General features: G+C 40.8%; 1 protein-coding gene across 1 annotated transcript in view; it reads left to right on the forward strand.

The window, feature by feature from the left end:
- Window positions 1-22,758, forward strand: part of RASGRF2 (Ras protein specific guanine nucleotide releasing factor 2) — a 206,815-nt gene that overhangs the window by 177,690 nt on the left and 6,367 nt on the right. The window contains exons 19-25 of the mRNA XM_011377581.1: window positions 6,915-7,027; window positions 13,592-13,652; window positions 13,960-14,063; window positions 16,141-16,225; window positions 18,965-19,162; window positions 20,575-20,654; window positions 22,185-22,302. Of these exons, the coding sequence (XP_011375883.1) occupies window positions 6,915-7,027; window positions 13,592-13,652; window positions 13,960-14,063; window positions 16,141-16,225; window positions 18,965-19,162; window positions 20,575-20,654; window positions 22,185-22,302 (759 nt within the window). The remainder of the gene's footprint in view (window positions 1-6,914; window positions 7,028-13,591; window positions 13,653-13,959; window positions 14,064-16,140; window positions 16,226-18,964; window positions 19,163-20,574; window positions 20,655-22,184; window positions 22,303-22,758) is intronic.

Genomic DNA, 22,758 nt, shown 5'->3' on the forward strand with positions numbered 1-22,758 from the left:
ATCTCCTGATATCTCTGCACAGAACTTCTCCCTGAGTGAACGTCAGATGTTCTACTTCTACCCCATTCCCGTGACTCCGAGTCTCCCTTCTCCATGGGGAAAGGGAGGATGTACAGTTTGCCTGTCAGCTTTCTTTATCCATCTTTTTCCCTCTTGTGGATCAGGGCGTGGAGAACAAAGTATAACTTATAGACAACTTTCTAGTCTTCTCCTAAGACTTATATTTGAGTTGAACTCAAAGATGATGGTGATGATGACGATGACAATGATGATGATGATGATTTTGCCATATGGCCTTCATTAACTAGGAAAAAAATTAGGATTAAAAGCAGACCCTTCCAAACTTTTTCTTTTTGCCCTCCAATCTTTGTCATTGTCTTGAAAGGTATAATCCATATCAATTAACCGCCTATCTAGAAACCAATGGAAAGCACAGCATCTGGAAAAAATTATCTTTTTCTGATAAATGCTTCTTAAACTTGCTTACTCTTTTGAGGCTTAAAGATGTAAGCATGGGAGCTATCTGATTTCGAGGTTGTGGGGCAGTATTTAAAATTCTTATAAGCACAGCTGTTCAGGTCTAGAGGCTGAATTTTAGCAAGTCATTCAAATGCAGAGTCATTTGCTAGAGAATGATCGAATAAATCATCTTCATGGTTTTTCCCTTCTTGCTGAGTTGGTGTCATTCATTGCCATTTGCCTCTTCCCAGTTATTTTCGTTCAAACATATCTTCCACATTTTGCATTGTGCCTTCTCCTGGTAGCCTCCCACTTCACATCTGCTAAAATAATTTCCCAAACTAAGAACAGTTAGGTCGCTTATTGCCACTTGTCGCAAAGTCAAGTACCCTACCCACGAACTTCTGTCCATCAGTCAACAAATGTTTGAGAGCCCACCAGGATCACCTGTGCTTACCAAATTTGCAGGTTAATTATATCTGGGTTTTACTGCCTTTTCCTGGTACATAAGCTCTTACATGATAGTCAGGTACACATTTCCTATATATTGCTTCTCTTTGAAGATTCTAGAACCTTATGAATAATTAATAACTAGTAAGTGTTGAACAGGTATTAGAAAGTTTAGAATTACTATAGTATTGCTTGTAGGGTTTCATTCCAGACTTAATTCCTTTCCTTGTTTTTCAATTAGGCTGTTCTTTCTGTAGTGGCAAACAAAGAGGCTTTTAAAATATTTTCGTAGTTAGGTGATGGGAAATGCTGGAAAACCCTGCCTTTCACGCTCCCAGTGAGAAACCCTGATCAGAGTCAAGGTTGTCCAGAGGTGATGAGAAGGCCGGCATTACAGGAGTGGTGGTGGGTAGACAAGGCCGAGTAGGTGCTCTGCAGGGTCTCTGCCAGATTTTAGCCAGCACAATCTCCCCTGTGATTGGGTTGTGCTATTAAAGTTCTGAATAAGGTTCCCCTCCTCAAAAGAGCTGAAAACCACACTGGTATTGAGGCTTGTTATCTCTATAGTTTATGAAAACGAGGAATCCAGAGGAATGCTTCCTGGAGCTGTCAGGAGTGATTTGCATAGATCTTGGGAGGATCACTCAGCATCTTTGCCCAGTTTCCCAGTTGATAAAATGGCCCCAGATCTAACCTAAATCTATACCACAATTTACATTAAATTCTTCATCTTCTGTACTCAAGACAGAAAACAGTAGCATGTTTTCATTTTCTTGAAAATCTTTAAGTCAAATCCCAGGCTCTTATTTTTGAGCCTAAATCCCTTCTTTATGAGCCCAGGTTTTAAAATTATTTATATGGTTTTACTCCCCTCTGCAGTATCTCCACTTTCCTTTTAAAAACTCTGGCCACTGCTAGGAATACACTGTACTGATTACACCGAGAAAATTACTTTCATAATTCTCTTTACCCTCAAACGGTGTTTATTGAATCAGATTTCCCACTAGAATTCCCTTGGCCATACCTAGTATACTACTAATGATTACTCTGCTTTCCTGAAAGAATGAATGTAATTTCCAAGATACCTAAACTATCACCAGGGATTAGTTTTAAAGTGCTGGAGAATCTGATTTATTGCCTCACAGATTATTTTTCTGTTGCAGGATTTAGTCTTATTAATGCAGACCTAAGCATCAAGATCTCTATCTCAAATGGTTGTTAGTATAGGTGAGAAATAGTTCTAGGCAACATGGTAACCAGCTACTGTTTGATGTGTCTTTCAGCCCAAGGCACCAGCACTAAATCACTGATAGCTGCTTTTTCTGGAGAGTCTATGTGGTATAGCAATTAAACACTCAGGCTTCAGCCAACACTTCCTGGGTTTGAGTCCTGGGCCTGCCACTTGCTACAACTTGGGACAAGATACTTAAGATTCTTTGTACCTTGACTTCCTTGCATGTAAAATGGGAATAATAATGATTGTAACTATGTTGCTCTTGAGGGTTGAATTAGATAATACAGTTATTAAAGTATCACCTAGCATGTGGCAAATTCTCAGTAAGTCTTAGTTATAATAATTGCCCTAGGAGTTGTTCTAACCTAGGGGAAATACTGACTTTCTAAACATTTATGAATGTATTTGAGTAGCATCGATAAAATCTTGGTAAAATATCCTCATCTCACAATATCTTATCTCTTGAGGAAGATTCTAACATCATCACTTGGTAACTTGTTTCTAAGCGTTTGTTGTGTGCCACACCTCATTCCTTGACACTTCCTTGAGTTGTCCTCTCTTGGTTAAGGGTTCCCACACCTCCATTTCCAGGCTCAGCCCCCCTCCCATGACTCAGTGAGGCACTACCATGCTTTTGCTTGCATTTAGATGCCCCCGTCTCAAGCTTCTCTCCTTGGATTTCATTGGTTAATCTTTCATTTCTCTACCCATCCACCCAGACTTCCGTTTGCTGCTCTCTGCCTCTCCCCGCAAAACCTTATACATTGAGGTACTCGGTTAATTATAGAAAGAATAAGGGCTATAGTCTCCTTTTAAAAGATTGAAATGTGAAAGTTCCACATTTTCTGCACTCTCTGCCTTTGTCAGGCAAGGCGGTTTCTTTTTTCTAATTTCCTGTCTTCTTATCCCTGCTTCATAAATTGGAACACAAAACTAACCTAAATGAACTGTTGCTATGATAATTTCACTGTACGCCTCAGTTCCTCTTAGTGCCACAGAATTCGCTCCTCTGGAGCAAATAACCTCAGCAGGCAGTTTCCCTATTCAGAGCCCTGCTCCCTCTGCACACAGCCAGAAAGGTGACAGCGGCTCCCGAATGGCCATGTACCTCAGGAGCGCCATCTTGTGGACACCCCGAGTGCTGCCTCTCAGAAGGGGCCTGGAGAAGATCTACTACACTAATAATCTGATTTCCTATTTCAGGGCCTGGAGAAGTGCAGTAAAACATTAGATTCCAGATAGTTACAAAACAGCTGTCAGGCAGGCTTATTATGAATAACCTACCTCCGTATTTAAACAGGGCAAGTGACTTTTAGCTTCAGATTTCATTTTATTGGGCAGTAGCTAGTATGTTTTTAACACAGACTTTTAAATGGCCAATTCTGCGTTTTACATTCATTAGTAAAAGAGAAAATTATACACTTTAAGTAGTAGATCAGAGGAGTCAGATGATTTAGTCAGTTTTTGAGGAGTTGTGTTTTGTATGAATTAAAAAAAAAAAAAGGCAAAGCCTTGCTACTCCAAGTGTGAGCAGCATCACTCAGGAGCTCGTTAGAAAAGTAGAATCTCAATCCCCATTCCAGACCTGCTGCATGGGAATCCGTGGTGATTCACGGGCACCTGATGGTTTGACAAGGGCAGGCGTAAAGGACTCTTCTCGAGTCACCTGGAAGACCTGTGTTCTCGTCCCCACGCTACCACCCCTTCCATGTCTCCTCTCAGCCCAGTGGTCCCTGGAGAGATGAGATCATGGTTTCTGCCTGGTCTGTCCCTGGGTCAGCGGAGGAAGAACTGAAATCCTATACAGGAAGTTACTTTGGACATGATAAAAACCTGCGCAAATGTAAAGGAAAACTACGAGCGAGAATTTTTACATTTCATAACAGCCATCATTAGGTAATCTGCTTCATGTTAGATGTGTCATCAGCAGAGCAAATATTCACCTGTAGCCATTTATCATGCTTCAATTCTGGGCAGATTTCACCAATTTTTCAAAGGTGTCTCTCAAGCTAGTCTTCCCAGAGCTCAGAATAATAAAATTAAATTCTGTTTTCCTTAACCAGACCTTCCACACAACTTACCTTCCTAGGGTCTCAGAAGCAGTCCCCCTGTTGAGCCCAGGATGAAGCACTGTAAGTACTTAATGGTGCTTGTTGATTACACCACTAATTAGCCCTCAGCAAGGTCCAAACACTGGCCTGATGTCCTTCACACTAATCCATTTATGCTAATCAGATTATTTACATCATTAGAGACTCCTAAAGGAGGATGCAGGTTATCTCACTAATAAATATAAAATATTCATTAAGAAAACAGACTTCCGGTGGCTGATAAGTCCTTTCGTAGTGCACAAAGATTGAAATATAGGTGATATCATTAACTGTTTACAAACATTATTCCCTTTATCTCGAAATGGGGGAGAGGGTGGGACCAAGTGAAAAACAGCAAGGTATTGCTATCTTCTTGCATTTATTTTAAAAGAAAAGTGAACAGATAAGAAGCTGTTAGTCAATATGGGTGAAATTTTAGGAAAATATTTTAAGGCCTAAGATTGATAAGCGATATTAATATCTGTGTTGCCCTGGGCCCCAGTGCTTCCCATTCCCAAAGAAATGGTACTGATTGTCAAAAGGTGAGAGTGAAATAGTAAGAAAAATTGATTATACAGTTCTGACAAAAATATTCAGTCCAAATTAGGTTAGACTTCTGCATTGTCTGCAATTTGTGAAATTATAGACCTTTATGCCCCTAGTTTACTAGATATAATAAAAGCATGTTTTTTTAAATTGGATTTGTTGCAATTAGTAATGTCTCTCTAATCATTTAAAAGAATCGAGGATCAGTGCTTCACAATCACTTAAAGTTAAAATGCAGGAGGAGAAACACATACTCACGACTGCACGTACTGAGTAAGATCTTTGAAAACAGCCTTTGCGGCATTCAGTTCATCTCTGAATACCTGACAATCCCAGCTCGCTGCCTGTTGGTGTTTTATAGGAATACATTTAATAAAGAGTGCAAGAACTACAACTTCTTAATTTTTTTTAACTTCTTAAAAATTTTCAAATCCAGAGAAAAATGCCAGAACATTAATAAAAGTACCCCGATACACACCTGGAGTTGCTAGTAGTTAACATATTGACCACATTTGTATGCTCCCTCCCTTTCTTGCACATTCTCTCTCTCTGTACTCCTTCCAACCCCAAACCCCCGCCCCCAAAGAACCAAGGACCTGCTCTTAAATAGCCTCACTAAGTGATCAAATTCAGGAAAATTTTAACATCGATAGAATGCTCTCTGTTAGTACCTGGTCCAGACTCGATTTTTGCCAGTTGTCCCAGTAATAAATACCCTTTATAGCATGTCTCCCTTGGTCCCGGATCTGATACAGGTTCACAAGTTATGATTAGCTGTGGTCCCGATGGTGTCCTTTAAACTGGGACAGCGCCTCAGGTTTTTATTTTCTTTCACGACATTAACATTCTTGAAGAGTACAGGTCAGTGCTTCCTCAAAAGGCAAGTGTAAACTTATGCATTTGGGACAAAAATACTAAGTGATGATTCTTCACAGAGTATCTCATTGGTAGGTACATGATGTTGGTTAGTTCCTTGGTTGGGGATGGTAACTCTGATGACACGGTTAAGGTGGTGTCTCCAGACTCTCCCTTCGTAATTAATAAGTAATTTCTGGTGTGTGTGTGTGGAGTGGGGGGAGGGGTACTCTGACACTATTAATTGCTTTCAATAAATTTCAGCATTTTTATTCATGACCCTTGCCTGATCAGTTATTACTGCTTTGGATGAAAATGGTGACTTTCTAACTCTCTTATTCCTTTGCATTTATTAGTTGGAATTCCACTATACAAAACAGTTTTCTCTTCCACCATCTTTATGTATTTACTGATTGATATGTTTGTGAGCATCAGTAGGGACTTGTAGGTAGTTTTGATTTGGTTGGTTATTACTTATTATTCTAATTTTCATTTTTATGCTGAAATTGTTCACACTTTGCCCAGTGGGTTCCACTTCAATCTCACTCCTTTGTTGGTTTGACACAGCCCCATCAGTTTGTGCAGTTCGTTTGTTCTTTTTTAATTAATTAATTTATTTTTTACTTGAAGAAATGATTTAAATATTTTTTTGCCCCTGTCAACATCCCCCCTCCCCCCTACCCTCTGGTAACCACTAGTCTATTGTCCATGTCCATGAGAGGTTCATTTATTCTTTAGCCCTTAGCATATCTATATTGAAGTTCTGCATTCAAGTCACTGCCCAAATGACAGATTTTATTTGCAACTTTTTTTTTTTGAGCTATGGCTATGCCCCAGTTATTGATCTTACTCATGGTCCAGTGGTCTAGATAATTAAATCAGCCCTTACAATATGGTAAGTTATGACAGAGGGCACTGTGAAACACAAAAGCAAAGCACAAAAGTGTCAGCCAAAGAAGGCCCCTGGGAAAGAATATATCACCTCCTGGACCTGAAAGATCAATACAAATAAAAGTGGAGAGAAAGCATAGCGTTCCAGGCTAAGGAAAGCACATATCTCTTTAAGGAATTCCTACTCCCTGGAGAGCCTGTCAGAAACACCAGCAACGGGGCCCCATCTGAAACCAGTTAAATCAGAATCTCTGGAGGCATGTCTAGGGTCCACACATTTTATTCACCATACGTAGCTTCTAGACAATTTATCACAAGGAACATTGTCACATATCATGGAGCCAAACACTTCAAAATTAAAATTTAAAAAGACCCATTTTATCTTACAGGATTTTGAACTCAACAATGAACTAAAGATGAACGTCCTAAATTTGCTAGAAGAAGTTTTGCGAGACCCAGACCTTCTTCCCCAAGAAAGGAAAGCCACAGCGAATATCCTGAGGTAAAGGCAATTGCAGGTGCCTATTAATGACATTGTTTGATTTGTGCTATGTTCATAGAAAATAAGATCCTATCGAACCTGAGGGATATATCTTAGACTCCTGTGGGCAGCAAGGGTTCCATTCTCATTGGTAGAGTGTTTACCTATCACCTTCATTTTCCTACTGCCTCAGGAAGATGTTGCACTGGGCAACATAACTTGTGTGATGTGCCATTGCTCCTATTTGTGTGCGCAGACAGTGCTTTACTGTAGAACCAAAAGCCAAAAGGAAGGAAGCCTTAAGAATCCTTTCGGAGAGATTGGCAAGCATTGGCAGATAGATTTTTTTTTTCCTCACGTGGGTTCTAATTGTTTATCATAAGCCTGTATTTATGAGCAGGGTGGTAGCGTTTCTGTGGGAGTCTTGTGCACCTGGCTTGTGGTACTCTAGACTAGTTACGCATTTTCTTTGGGTTGTTTCACTGGTCCTAGACCAATTATTGTCACCATCCCAGGTTGGAATTTTCACATCATGTGGGTGGTATAAATTTAGACTCCTCCCTCTCCCCCCTACCCCTGCCCCCACAACACACATACATCTCCCATTAGAGACTTGTTTGTGTCTGCCCACTCAATATCCAAGCAGGTAACAAGAAGCTTTCTTATAGCTTCTTGAACTGATGGGTGAATCTTTTTCTAGTTTACTCTACATAAGGAGGGCAGCCATCAGTGCAGACATTTTAGTTATAGCTTTCCACCTCACTCACAGCTCTGTGGTCTGTCTCTGCTTGGCGGTGGGAAGCCCAGCATCTATCTGCTGGGACATGGTACTCCTCCACTATTCTGACTTCTAGTTCCCTCTTCATTTGCAACCTCTAGAAAGAATCTTTCTTCTAAGCTTCACTGTTTTGTTTCTTTGTTATTCAGATGTTTGTGTATGGAGGGGAGTACACTTTAGCTCAGTCCACCATCTTTTTTGGAAGTCCCTTCCGATTCAACAATGCCAGATGTGGGTCTATAACGTTTTAACAACTAGCCCATAAGGCATTCTTAGCTCCATTTGCTCAAGATCTCATAGCTAGCCTCTTTTTTGATCTAGGAACTGTAATAGTTGAATCCTGTCCTAAACCTCCACTCCAAAAATATGTCAAAGTCCTACTCCCTAGCACCTCAGAATGCGACCTTATTTGGAAATAGGGCCATCACAGATGTAATTAGTTAAGACAAGGTCATTCTGGAGTAGGGCGGGCCCCTAATCCAACATGGCTGGTGTTCTTATGTGAAGACAGAAACACAGAGAGAATGCCATGTGAACATCAAGCAGAGATTGGAGTTACGTAGCTGCAAACCAAGGAATGCCAATGATTGCAGGCAAACCACGGAAAGCTAGGAAGAGGCAGAAGGGATTCCTTCACAGGTTTCAAGGAGCATCGGTCACACTGTTGACCCTTAGTTTTGGACATCTAGCCTCCCAAACCCTAAAACAATAAATTTCTGTTGTTTTAAGCAGCCTAATTAATGGTTCTTTGTTAGTGCAACCTTGGGAAACTATTAAGGGCCTTCTTTACTTTTTCCATTCTATGAAAACATCTGAGTAAGCTCAGGATTCTGTTACTATGTCTATTTTCAGATTTTAAAAATTATAAATACATTTTCAGATAAAACCTGGTTTCAGTAGTTTTATCTGTGAGCAATTACTGTTCCTTTTCTGTTCATATGAACAATTTATTATACTCTTTGTATTTAAAATACTTACATTTTAAAACTTTGTTCTAGGAGTTTGTGCCCTCAGACATTTGACTGGATAGCTGTCGGAGAAATGAGGCTGTTCAGGCTGGCAAAGACTGTCAGGATTGGCAGATATAAAGCCCTCATGTTGTCTAGCCCCTCACAACATCCGTACCAGACATTACCAATCAATCCCGAAAGCTTCCTGGCTGTACCAATAAATGCAGAATTCAGTTGACTGACGCTACTAGTTAATTGAAGTTGGCACTTAAGGTGATTCCTATTTATCATCCCAGATTTTTCTTATTAATCAGGCTTAAGATGTGCAAATTCTCTTTGTCGAAAAAATGACCTAAGACTTAGAGGTGTCAGATCAATAAGGAATAGAAATTTCAGTAGATGACACAGCCTGGTAGTATATCACCGAGAGCAGACCCTGATTCTAGCTTTTGCAGAGTGTCCCAGCTTTAAGTCTTGGCTCAGCCACTTGTAGCTATCAAGTTTCTTAACCCACTCTAAACCTCAGTTTCTTTGTTATAAAATGGGGCTAATAGTACCTATGTCATTGGATTGTTGTGAAGATTTCACGATATAATATGTGTAAGAGGTTAACACAATGCCTGAAACATAATAACCACTCGTATTACAGCTACACTTGTTATTACTATTACTAATACTATTATTGTTATTATTATTATTAGAAAGCACTGAGAATAGCTCTTGGGAAAAAGTTTCTGCCATCCAGGTGATATGGCCTAAGTAAAAGCAGACTAGATCTTAGTCAAACTCAACTTTCCTTGGGCTTCATCACCTTGTCTGTACAAAAGAGATTATAATAACATTAAACCCCAATTTAATATTGCACAACAATGTGGATGCAATAAAAAACGTTAAATGGATGAATGGTTTGTTATGTGATTTATATCTCAATATAGTTGTTACAATAAAAAAAAAACCTACAGTCATAACCCACTTACTGCTTTTTCTAAAAGAAAAAAAGTCAAGAAACAAAACAAAAAAAGCAATTTCACTGATGGATTACCCCCAGCTGTGCACCCAGAATTCTAGTCCCTTGCAAAGTCTTCCCGAAGCATTCTAACTAAAAGTCCCAAGAAATCTGCTCAGGAACAAACCCAAGCATTTTTCAAGTTCACTGTCCCCAGGCCACTTGAAGGAGAGACCTTTTCAGTGCCACCATTATTTCTGTTGAGAATGCTGCCTGATGGTTTTCTGAAACTACCATTTCCCTACCAAAAACCTGAGAAAGATGCTACTTGCCCCCATCTCTGTGCCATCTGGGCCCCAGAGCAGTCTCACTCAACCCAGAGCCTCAGTCTCTGATGAAAACAGCTCCTGGTTCCACATCTCTTGCCATAAGAATTCAAAACCCACCCAGCAGATCCAAGTAGGGGTTGGCAGCATAGTGTTACACCACCTTATCCATTCTCCCACCTCTGACCATCTTTCTTCTTGTGAAGCCAAACCAAAACAAAAGTTTTTGTTTAGCCCTAAGCATATCAACCAAAGCGGACACACATCTCTGGGGTCACCAGCCCATTAGCTGAGCAGACAGCCGGATCCTGAGTCCCAGTTTGGGTCAGCTAGGTCTCTGGGGCACTAACTTATCTTTCCAACAAGCCAGTGAGTACATTTGTGCAAAAAAAAAAAAAAAAATCCAGGTGCAAGGAAATTATTGATTCTTGCTTGAATTTCCCCTGCCAGGTAGTTCATTCTACCTGTGCTATGTGTAGGAGTCCCGTTCTTGGCATGTAAGAATGTGATTATAGGAGGAATAAATAATACATTAAGTTTTTAGGGTTTTTGATAACTTGCCATATCAGATATTTATGTTTATATGTATGAAATATATATATTTATATTTTTAAAAATCATGTCAGAATGATTAGAAAGTAGAGGAGGAAGTAAGACCTAGATATAACCATCAACTAAAGGAATGCCATCCTTTGGAAGTCTCCATGGAAAGAGAAATCATGGAGTATATGGGAAAGAAATAGAAATCAAAAGGATTATTTAACAACCCTGAAAATTATGATTTTCTTGTTAGTTTATTTCTTAATTTGGAAACAAACAAGAAATGATTTCCAGTCAAGGCCAGGAGGTTTTAGTATTAAAGGTTTCTATACATTTATGGACATCTGCCTTTTTTTTTTTAATGAAGCAGAGCATAGGTAGCAATGGGCTCAAGTAAGCCTAGAGAGAATAAAAGCCATGCTTGGCGGATCCCAGAAGTTGAAGCGACAGAAGGTTAAACCATTCACAAGGTGAGAAGGAGCAGAGTCTGGGGCAGGCCATGCCATGGGCACGAGCCAGCCAGTTGCAGCAGCACGCAAGAGGCCCAGAGAGTGCGGACCAGTTCAGGGACAGAGGCGGGTTGCTCCTGGCTGTTTTGAAGACTACTTGGTTTCTATATTTGAAGGAGGTATTTTCCAGTCACAGAACTTGGATAATCCTATTTCCTTTTGAGTTTTTTAAATCTGGTGTTTGGTTATAAATGCATGAATATTAAACTAATCATACTGACTGATTGATGTGTGGGAAACCCAGGATCCTGGAGTATTCATGAAAACTTTAAGGCAGTCAGAACACTAAAAGCAAATCCATCCTCTCTTGGAACTGGACCAGAGGTAGAGGGGACTTCACATCTACAGGGAACATTTCTGAATATACCTCCCAGTGAATCTGAGTTATGATTGCAAGAGATAAAAACATCATGTTGTGGTTAAATGTAGTCCTGACATTAGAGATTTTTATGCATTCAAGTCATATAACAGTGAGATGTAAACATAAAACATGTATTTAAACATATATTACGTGATTACAGTAAAATGAAAGCTTTCTGTGATAAACCATCTCTGCCACACAGTCTCACATGGGGTTACTTTAAGCTTAATTGCGTAGGTAGTTTGTTGCCTTGTTTGTGAATAAAGACCTCTGCTCAAGACTTTTATATTTCTAAAATTCCACCCCCCCTCCAACATTGTCTGACTAGTTGGCTTCTGAATCTATGCAGTGTAGTTCTGTTAGACAACTAACATGCCACAAAACAAAAAGAAACAATGACTTCTTGGAATGTCAACTGGAATGAGTTCGGGTTATAAAAAGAGGACCTCCCCTCAAACCTCACAAAGCTCCAAACAGCATCAGTAGGCTCTTATGAAGAGAGCAATTGTTAAATAACTTAGTGGGACCAGAATGTATCTTGGAACATTAGGGTAAGATCATTGAGGAGAGGAACATTTGATAGGAGCTAACTAATTTCTTGACCATTTCTTTCCAAGGGAATGATATTGTCCAACCCCATAAAAAAGATCTTTTTTGCGGGTACACATAGTTTTGTGGCCACTGATCTCTCTCCAGCAACCTGGACTACAGTGGAAAGAATGACAAACACTTTAGGAAAGAGTTACTTTTATCCCGTGTGTAATCCAGAAGTGTGATTTAATGGTCTTTGGAGAAAGAGTTGTGTTTATGTATTTTTTCCTCACCTTAATCTGCCCTGCAACCATATGAGGACAATTTCTTTCTGCTCACAAATTATAGGGCTAATTGTTGACAAGAGGACTGCCCCTCCTATAATCTAAAAGGACTCTGGTTCCTGTTAAACAGCAGAGAGCCTTTGTAACAGGGGAGGAAGATAGAGGAAAGGGAATTGATGTGTGCTCTATGCTGGACCCTTGAAAAGCTGCCTCCCATAAGTCTACTTAAGATAAGCAGGAGTAACAGGAGAGCATAGTCGGGTCAAACTCTGGGCAAGTTAGTTGATTTCTTTGAGCTTTTGTTTTCTCGTCTGTAATACAGGATGATAATGCTTACTTTGAAGGGACTTTTTATGATCCAAGAACTAATGTATGTCAGATGTGTAACACATGCCTGGCATGTCACGGGCATACAGTAACCCATTTCTGTTGATTTTGTATTTTGGATGGTGGTAGTTTTGTTTTAATACACTCAAAACACAACAGAACATCACATCATTATTTCTTTTGAACCCAGCTTCCTCCAGCAAACAGGCTACGTGGTTTGGAACTGTTTAAACATTTTAATATTTTAATATGTAGTTGTGCTTTCATTTTGGAAAACTTAAAATGCTTGCCTCAGATGGCAAGTTATATAATCAGTATAATTCTGGACTCTGGACTTCTGTTGGACATGACGTATCACTCCCACTCTGAAACCAGTACCCACTTCAGTATTAATTATCTTATGTATTCATTCATTCATCACTTACCAAAAAAAAATTTACTGAGAGCTGAATAATGCCATATGTGGGGATGCAGCACCAAATCTCAGGAAAATTCATCTGGGAAGCAAGGGGGAAGAGTTTACCCGCTGTCTTCTGCCTCATGTTGAGCTCCCCTGAGCTTCTGGCCTACGTATGAGTGGGGAAGGGGTGACTCTGCATCTTCTACTTCAGCATCAATAAGGGAGGGTCAAGGTAGAAAACAGAGGAGCACAGATGGGGCACTCAGGCCTCTTAGAATCTCTGACTGACAGTGCCGCAGGATGCCCGATTTCATGGTGTATTTCCTCTTGGTAACATAGAGTGCACCAGATCACCCTCAGGTTCACTTCAGCGACGTGTGTTTTATTTACATAACAAATTGGCTCCTTGTTATAAGTCAGCTCTCTTGATGATCCTCCTGTGCCTTTACCATGTGTGATTTTGTTTCCTTGACCACCTGTCTCCAGCCCATGGCTCCACAGCCTCCAGCACAGCCTCACAGACCCAAACCCTCTGACTTTTCACCCAGGGAACACTGAACTGCATTTTGTCATTTTATCCTTGGCATGTCCTTTTTTTTTTTTTTCATGGAGGATATTTTGATTTTTTTTTAGGGCTCTTTCACAAGATGATCAAGATGATATCCACCTAAAATTAGAGGATATAATTCAATTGGTAAGTTCAGCCATGGTCTTACCCAGCACAGTTATGTGCAAACTACCTCTCAAAGGCAAGCAACGTGCTGGCGACTGATAACTGAGTGCTTGGCCATCTGTTCGTTCTATCGACAAAGCTCTGTAGGATGAATCAAATTTGGCATGGGGTTTGACAGTTGGTCCATGATATTGATGTTGGCTGATAGTTCTGAGCTTTCCACCATTTTCTTCATAACTAGAATCTTTGATGAATTTGTACTTCAGCAGCTGCAGTGAGCAGGCAGGAGCCTCCCTCCTGTGTTTCATTTCCCCCTCATCTCTTGCAGATGGACTGTTCGAAGGCCGAGTGCTTCGAGACCTTGTCAGCCATGGAGCTGGCTGAGCAGATCACCCTCCTGGATCACATCATTTTCAGAAGCATTCCCTACGAGTGAGTGCTACCCTCACAGCTGCAGACCCCTCTCAGGCAGGAATAGCCGGCTTAGAGTTGACATTATTCCTAAGGCAGATGTGTGTGCAGAGGTGTGAGTCTTAATCTTAAAATGATTTCCTTCCACCAAATGTCTTTTGGTTCCAGTTTATGTTGGAAATATTGATTTGGGAACATTGGGGACTCTCAAGATGGTTACTCTTGTGTTTCTGTATGTACCACGATTACCAGAGGTTGGAAATTTCTCTTTACTCTCATATCTTTGCATTACAGAAACTTCAGTATGGCTGTAACTGTGGCTCTCAAATTTCAGTGTGCCTAAAATCATTTGGGAAATGTGTTAAAAATTTCCATTCCCAGATACCTCCCTCAAAGATTCTGATTCTAGCAGGTTTGAGGCCCAGGAAACTATTTTCAATGAGGTAATTCTGGGTGTTCCGAAACTTCAAGAAAGACTGATCTTCAGTAAATTCTGTAAATTCTCCTCCCCACTTGCATAAATCAAGTATTGCTGAGCTTCGAGACTCATCATACAGCCTTTTAATTTCCTCTGCATAGAGTAAGGGGAGGCTCTTTAAGGCCCCTTCCAGCCGTCATATTTGGAAGCCCACAAACAAGGCCTTTGTTTGGACAAATGGCAACTGTTGGCACATGTCCTCTATGAACTGAAAACTCAATTGAAGATAAGGGAGGGGCTGGGCAAGGGACATGAACATGTCGTCTATAGAGAAGAGGACATCCATGAGGATGGAGGGTCAGGCATGGCAGGGTGGATGATCAAAGGGTGGTTAGAGGGTGAGAGCTACAGCTCTGTCAGAGAGGCATAAGAGGCAGAGACGGAGGATGCCCCTGCAGACTTTTGTGTATTTTATCTTCTGTCCCTTCCCCTCTTCCAGCACTCATAGACTAATCCATGAACGTGAAAGAAATGAAATAAAATAGGAATGTGGCCCATTGGCCACATCAGCAAACCCAGTGACTGTTCAAAGATTTGAGTTAGGAAGCACAGCACCTCTTCCCTGCACCTCCTAACTACCCTTCAGTGCAGTGAGGATTCAGGAAGGGGCCGAGTGTGACCTCAGTGGAGGAGGAGAAAGAGCAAAGCCTGAACCTTTGTGGTGGCCCTTGGTGTGGCTCTTCCTGGGACCCTCCCCACCTCTCCTCCCTGTCCCCTTTGTGCTGGTGTGAACATCTACCAATTATTTTCACCCGTGGAACTGGCACACCTTTATGTCCAGCAGCCTCGCAGGATGGGAGCAGTACCGCCAACAGTAGGGGACAAAGAAACTTGCACAGGGACTCAATCAATTAAAAATAGTCAGAGTAATTTTATTAAGAATAGTCACAGTAATTTTATTTCAAGTTATTTTTTGTAATGGCTACATAAAATAATTCCTATATGCTCCATCTTGATCGTCCATCACTTGCTGTTATCTGGTGATCTGCTCATGGGTGAGGTGAAGGAGCAGAGGGATGTTATTTAGAAGACAGACTTTTGGCCAGGCAGAGGTCTCACCACTGGAACCGCCTTCATTGTGTGATGGTCTGTTAAGTGGTAACAAGGTGTGTGTTTATTCAGCCCTTACCACAGTGCACTGTTCTGGGCTCTGGGGTGAATAAAGGAGAGCCACTGCCCACGGACATTTGCCTGGAGAATGTCAGAACATAGAAGGGGAAAACACGCTGTTCTTGGTTAACAGTTTTGATAGCGATGGATTTTTCGGACCTTCTACTAAGGCTTCCATTTTTTTAAAAACCAATCCAAGGAAAATCATCTTGGTTTCTGAATTAGTGTTTAACCTCTTTATTCCTCTCGTGTTGGTCATTGTTTTTCAACTTCAGAGAAGCTTTTATAATGATCTTAACAGGGACAAAGTTGGAAACTGAAAAATCTTTTACCCTTTTGTATGAAGTGAAATTCTAGAGTTGAGCTAAAATTCATTTGAGATTATTAGCAGCAGCAGGTGTTGGGCAATGTCAAGTTTAATGTATGTAATATTAAAAATAATTATTCACACCAATAGTTGACCATTTAAAAATAATTTAAGTGATTTTATATTTTGCTTTGTACTTTCAGAGAGTTTCTTGGGCAGGGGTGGATGAAGCTGGATAAAAATGAAAGAACACCTTACATTATGAAAACCAGCCAACACTTCAATGATGTGAGTAACTATAAAAACCTTGGGCGTGCTATGGGAAGATGAATATCAGGGTCTTAAGACTCTTTCTCTATAGTAAAGCTACCCACATTTAAGACAGAACTGATAGAATGTTAAAGACATGTTTAAATCTCCTCTAAGAGCTCACAGTGATGTCATAATTTCCAGTTAACTTCCAGATGCAGGAGGTTCACTTTGGATGGTACTCAGGTCTGGTAAGTGCTCAATAATGCATAGATTGTGTTATTATTTTCATCAAAAGCATCGTTACCTTGTGGTCATAGATTGTCTAGTTCTAACAAAATAAATAGCACCTGTGTCGCTGGCCCCAGGTAGTGCTGGTGACAGTAACGTTGGGTTGATGCAGCTCCTCCTCCTCATTACTGAACGTTCAGCTCAAATTACATCCCAGGGTTGGAAGGGACCTCTTTGAACATAGTTACAGTGCTGCTGTGTGCAGTGGTGACCAGCTGTCGGTCCATCTCTCCACTCTGCTTTTCTCCAGCAGTGAGATGGAGCTGCTTTATACCCACCACCTCCTACTTTGTTCTATTCTGCTGGTCTTCGTCTTGTAATAGATCCACGGATGTGGGAGTGTCTTCAGGCCTTTTCAGGCAACAGGAAGGCTTCTTTTGCAGTTCCACTAAACTACAGTAAAAGCAATAGTGATTTTTTTTTTTTTTTTGGGAAAAAAAGACTACCAGGAATCCCTAAGGTAAATTAATAAGTCATTTAGAAGCAAAATACAAAACAGTGTATATTCCCAAGATGGAGCTTTTGTACAGAGTACTTGCAGAGTTCTTATGTGCTGACTGAATGTTATCACATAGTGATCATCAATGCCACTGCTGCCGAAAGAACAGGACACATGACCCGTGTAGGCCACTCTCTGAGAAGGAGAGCCCCTGCTGTGGAAAATAAACCTGTGTTGCCCGCACCATACATACACTTGGGGTATAATGGACACTCAAATCAGAGGTTCAGTCCCAGGCTCCAGACCCACATGTCTCCACTTGGATGGCCACTTGCATTGTGCCCTCAACAGGCTGCAGATGAACTGTCATCAGCACCCCAGACCTGCCAAGCCTGTTTCCTTATCTTATTCTCTGTTCCGAGTCTCAGGTAATGGCCTCCCCACACACTCACTCATCCAAGCACAGAATCTAGAGGTCATCTCTGACCCCATCTTCTCCCTGACCTCCCCTTGCCCCACCAGCATATGAGTGAACTCTAAATCTATATCAGTCTCCCCCCCCCCCCCCCCCCCCCCCCCCCGCTGCCATAACTTTGACTTGGCTTTTCACCCTTTTCCTCCAGGAACTCCTAACTCGCCAGCCCCTGCCCTCTCATTTCCCTCCAGCCCACTCATGCAGAGTCACAGGAATAGCTTCTCTGAAAGTCTAATCTAATTATATCACTTTCTTTGACAAAAATCTGTCAAAGTGGCTTTTCCTCACCTTCTAGATACAGTTCCAACTACTCAACCCAGCCTACAAAGGCCCTCCTCACATGTCATCCTTGTCATTCACGACCTCCTGAGCTTCTCAGATGGCTGCCGTTTCCTCCATTATGCCGTGCCTTTCACCTCTGTCCCTGTGAAAATGCTCTTCTATCTTGATAGAAAGCTGTAGCTAACTCTGACTCATCCTTTAGAACTCAGTGCAGCCACAACCTCGTTCCAGAAGCCTTCTTTATACTAGGTCAGATGCTGCATGCTGCTTGCATTTCATGCAGACTTTGCATTTCACTGTGTGGTATTTACTTTTTTATGTCTGTCCCCCACGCCCCCCCCCCGCTCCGCCCCCACATACACACCTTCCCACCTAGCTAGGCTCAGTGCCTTGAGGTCAGGGATGCTGATTTGTCTTTCCGTTCCTAAAATCTAAAAGAATGCCTGGTTTATAGTAGATGCACAATACAGAATTTTTAAAATGAATATGCGAAATGATAATTCTGAGGCACTGGCAAGTTTTAAGTACCTAAGGAATCATCAAATAATGCTTATACGCATCAGATTTAGTGTACAGATATAAGATTAGACCCCATATTCCCTTTGTCAGCAATCAATCCTATTTACCCTTTCCCCTTCCATAATCTAAGTGTTAAGCTTCTTAAGCCGCCTCTTTTTCTCTTGACTTTAACTAGTAGAATTACGGTACTTAGCCTCGAAACTATAGGTCCTTTTAACTACTGGTAGAAAAAAAATCAGCCAGATAAAAAGGAGAAAATACTCTATCTTCCCCTGTGCCAATGTGTTTACGGTTTGAGAGTTGATCAGGTTAGAAATTATTTGATTGAGGGCAAATAATTTCTTTCTCTGTAGTAATTGAGGCTTCCCTGAGCAAATATCCCACACAGTTAGGGGGCAAGGGACAAGAGGCATGTGGAGAGGCCCCCAGAAGTGAAACCCATTATCTGCAAAGGCTTCCGTTCCTCTGGAGTTACCTCATTCTATTCCATTTCCTCAGTAATTGTTGGAAATAACTCCATCAAAATTAGTGATTAATGAAGTCGCTTCTTCCCTCAACAAGCTGATTCCAAATAATGTGTCTTTTCATTCTGAGGATGAACAAGTGCTCATTAGTTTGTTATTGTTAGACTTTAGTCTCTTCAGAACGTTGTCTAAATATGGACCACGCCCTCCATGTCCCTCCGCAGCCTACTTTAGTGACATTGTGTAGGTAACTCAGGTGTTTGGCCTTTGGCTCTTAGCCACCTGTCTTGGCTTTCCCATTGTCTCAGATGAGTAACCTGGTGGCTTCCCAGATAATGAATTATGCCGATGTCAGCTCCCGTGCCAATGCAATTGAGAAGTGGGTGGCGGTGGCGGACATTTGCCGATGCCTGCACAACTACAATGGGGTGCTGGAGATCACCTCGGCCTTAAACAGAAGTGCCATCTACAGGCTGAAGAAAACCTGGGCCAAGGTGTCCAAGCAGGTGAGCATCAATGTGCAACCCACCCCGCTGCAGAGAAGAGGAGAGGCTGGGAGACCTGAGCCAAGATAAATATTACTAATTAGGAAATAATTAACTGAAATGAGCAGCTCGGTTGCCAAAGAAAGGTGCCAACGTAAGTGATTACTGTGTTCTTATCACTTAATTGATTCTACTCATGTGCATTTCTAAATAGTTAATTTAGAAGAGAAAATACAACCCAAAACATTGATTATAGTGTATATGAGGACAACCTCAAACAATGTGATTGACAGTCAGGAGTTGTTTTCTGAATTAGAACACAGTGATTCCAAATGAACACAATGATGTCTAGTGAATCCATTCTTTCTCTCTCAAAGTAAGGGCACAAATGCCTTAGGGCCAAACCCTAGAGAAAAATGGCCTCGATATTGACCCCTTTCTTTGTCATTTATGTAGTAGATTTAAAGTTTTGGCATGATACCTTAGACGTGCAGAAATAGAACTTTCTTCATTTTCTTTTAATTGGATTCGGCTTGCTCATGCCTATCATTCGGATAACTTCAAGATTCAAATTAAATCATAATTTTTTCCCTGCTTTTTCTCCTGGCTTTCTCCATGGGTGTCAGTGGATGTTGGGGAGGGCCGGTCCCTCCATACTTGTGGGACAGGGTAGTCTGAGAAGCCTCCACCCAGGCATTCGAAGTGCTTCTCCCAGCCAAGCTGCCTGGGTGGGGTGTTACCAAGAATGGGTCATCATCACCCCATTCTCCTATGTTCGTGGAGGAAAGTCCAGACCAATGTTAACAATTTTATTTCTTGGTAAGTATCAGTTATACCTTTCTCACAAATTGATGAAGATGATCACAAAAGAAAGGATTTGGAGTAGAGGATATTAGGTGGTCAATAGCCAAGCAATTAAATGTGTGCTTTGACAATCTGGAAATTAACACTCAAAAATATTGATCATGAAACTGTCCTGATGGGAGACTTCTCTTTCAAGGGTGTGCCCTTATCTAACACACGCTTTTCAGTTCTTTAAACGTCTGACTTTCTCATGCTTTGCAATTTTTCTTTTCTACACATTTTCCTATCTTTTTGGCTAAATGAGTAAGCATAGTCACTTTCTCTTATCCACGTGTTCTTCTTCTTCTTCTCCTCCTCCTCCTCCTCCTTCTCCTTCTTCTTCCTCTTCCTCTTCCTCCTCCTCCTCCTCCTCCTTCTTTCTTCTTTTTTACATCAAATTTAAACATAATGCCCCATCTCTGTACTTGGAAACTCATATATCACACAGATCATATCACATCACAACAGTCTGGCAAAGGTACCAAAGCCTGCCACTGTGGAAGAGAATTGAGCATTTTTTGGTAGCTCATTGTTTTATCAAACCATAGGAGTATTTTCATGACATAACTCAGTCATTTGTTTCTTCCTAGACAAAAGCTCTAATGGATAAGCTTCAGAAGACTGTTTCATCTGAAGGAAGATTTAAAAATCTCAGAGAAACCCTTAAAAAGTATGTCTGTCTTAATTATTAAATTAGCTGTAATTCAGCAATATAGTAAATAATTTATATAGCATATAAATAATGGCCTACCTCCTACTTTACTTTGAAAAGAAACAAATGGGAAACAACTTCCAAAATCTAGGTATTTTTTTATTTTCCTTTTCATTTAGAATACTGTGATTATAGTAAATGTCTTATGGATATACTCATGGTATGCAGAGTTTTCCAAATAGGAAGAAAATATCACCATAGTAAATCAAACCATCTTTTACTATTAAAAATTATTAATCTAAGCACAATGTTATCCTGTGATTTTTAAAATGTGAATATTACAGTACTTATTTATTATTGTTATCTATTTTTTGCCTTTATTTGCTTGATCATTCTCTGTGAGTGTAAGAGAAAGAGAGAATAGAATAGAATAGAATAGAATAGAATAGAATAGAATAGAATAGAATAGAATAGAATAGAATAGAATAGAGTAGAGTAGAGTAGAATAATGTATTCTCCTGCTGCTGGTTTTCTTATGATCTACTACACATACTTGACTTACTCTGGAAAAATGTTAGTCCTGTGATGCCATGAGTGAAAGACAGACTCATCGTGATAACAACAACAGTAGTACAGTTAACTATTCACTGAATACTTATTAAATGACAGACTCTATGCTAAGTACTTGATGTGTTTTATTAAGCCTCACAACTAACTAGAGAGATAAATTTTACTGTCTCCATTTCACACACGAGGAAACTGCAATTGAGAGAACTGGCCCAGCGTCACTTAGTATGTGGTCAAAGCTGGGACTCAAACCCAGTTCTCTCTGGATGAAAGGTCTGCGTTCTTAGCTCTAGACTCTGAGAAGACCCAGTGTACCCCACCTCAAAAAATCAAAAAAGTAAAGAAGGTCTCACTTTATTGTGCAGTTGTGAAACTAATTACATCAAAAACACTTACATGCTAATTAAAACAGAAAACAAGTTTTACAAGCTCTAATCATATTGATTTTCCCACCCAGTTCTTTAAGGTTGAATGTTTGCACTTTAATGAGGTGAGGGCATAGAGATTTCTATATGATTTGACCCCTCCCTGACCAACAAACCCTGCTAGGAAGTGTTTTGTATACAGCGGCCCCCAACCTTTTTGGCACCAGGAACTAGTGCTCCTCTGAGAATCTAATGCCTGATGATCTGAAGTGGAGCTGAGGCAGTGATGCTAAACTGGGAGCCGCTGCAAATACACATGAAGGTTCCCTTGCTTATCCGCTGCTCACCTGCTGTGCGGCCTGGTTCCTAACAGGCCATGGACTAGTACCGGTCCATGCATTGTCTCAAACAGATATAAAGCATGGCTGTAATTTTATATTAAGTTCTATTGTGAGATGTATTTAAAACTCTGCATATTGTAAGTATGCTTCTGAAAATGAAATTTAAAAACTTTATTCTGTAAGACTGAAGCAGCATAATTGCTTTCTATTAAACTGGGGAGGGAAGTCGACATTTGCATAAACAAGCATAAAAACAATGCCTCTTGGTCTTGCAGCTGTAACCCCCCAGCCGTTCCTTATCTGGGAATGTACCTGACAGACTTGGCATTTATTGAAGAGGGAACACCGAACTTTACTGAGGAAGGCCTTGTCAATTTCTCCAAAATGAGAATGGTAGGTCATAATTTCATAATCAGCCTGTTTCAATGACAGAGGCGAAGTCATAAAAGTCACCCGTTGCTTTTTAATCTCTCGGTAGACGAGATGGTGGACACTAGGTCTAATGCCTGCTGTTGGCTGATTGAGATTTTCGGTGGAGTGATTTCAGCTGGGCAAATGGTGTGGAGAATAAAGCTCTAGGGATGACTGTCTAAGACTGACCACTGACAGATGCTGAATGCTTCTTGCTGGACTCCTGGCACCAAGTTAGAAGCAAGGAGACCATGGACAATAATAGCATCCAGAGCTTGACACTCCCGAGCCTGAGGCCACCCAGTACCAGCTATTCCCCTGACTGTGAATTCACTGTCTTCTTGCTGTTAGCATTTTGTATGGCTCACTGAATGACTAGAAAGCCCCGGGCATAAAGAATGATCAGGCAGGGCTTCAGATACCTCACTGAAGGAAGTA

Source organism: Pteropus vampyrus, unplaced genomic scaffold (genome assembly GCF_000151845.1).
Source record: "Pteropus vampyrus isolate Shadow unplaced genomic scaffold, Pvam_2.0 Scaffold11, whole genome shotgun sequence".
Taxonomy (NCBI): domain Eukaryota; kingdom Metazoa; phylum Chordata; class Mammalia; order Chiroptera; family Pteropodidae; genus Pteropus; species Pteropus vampyrus.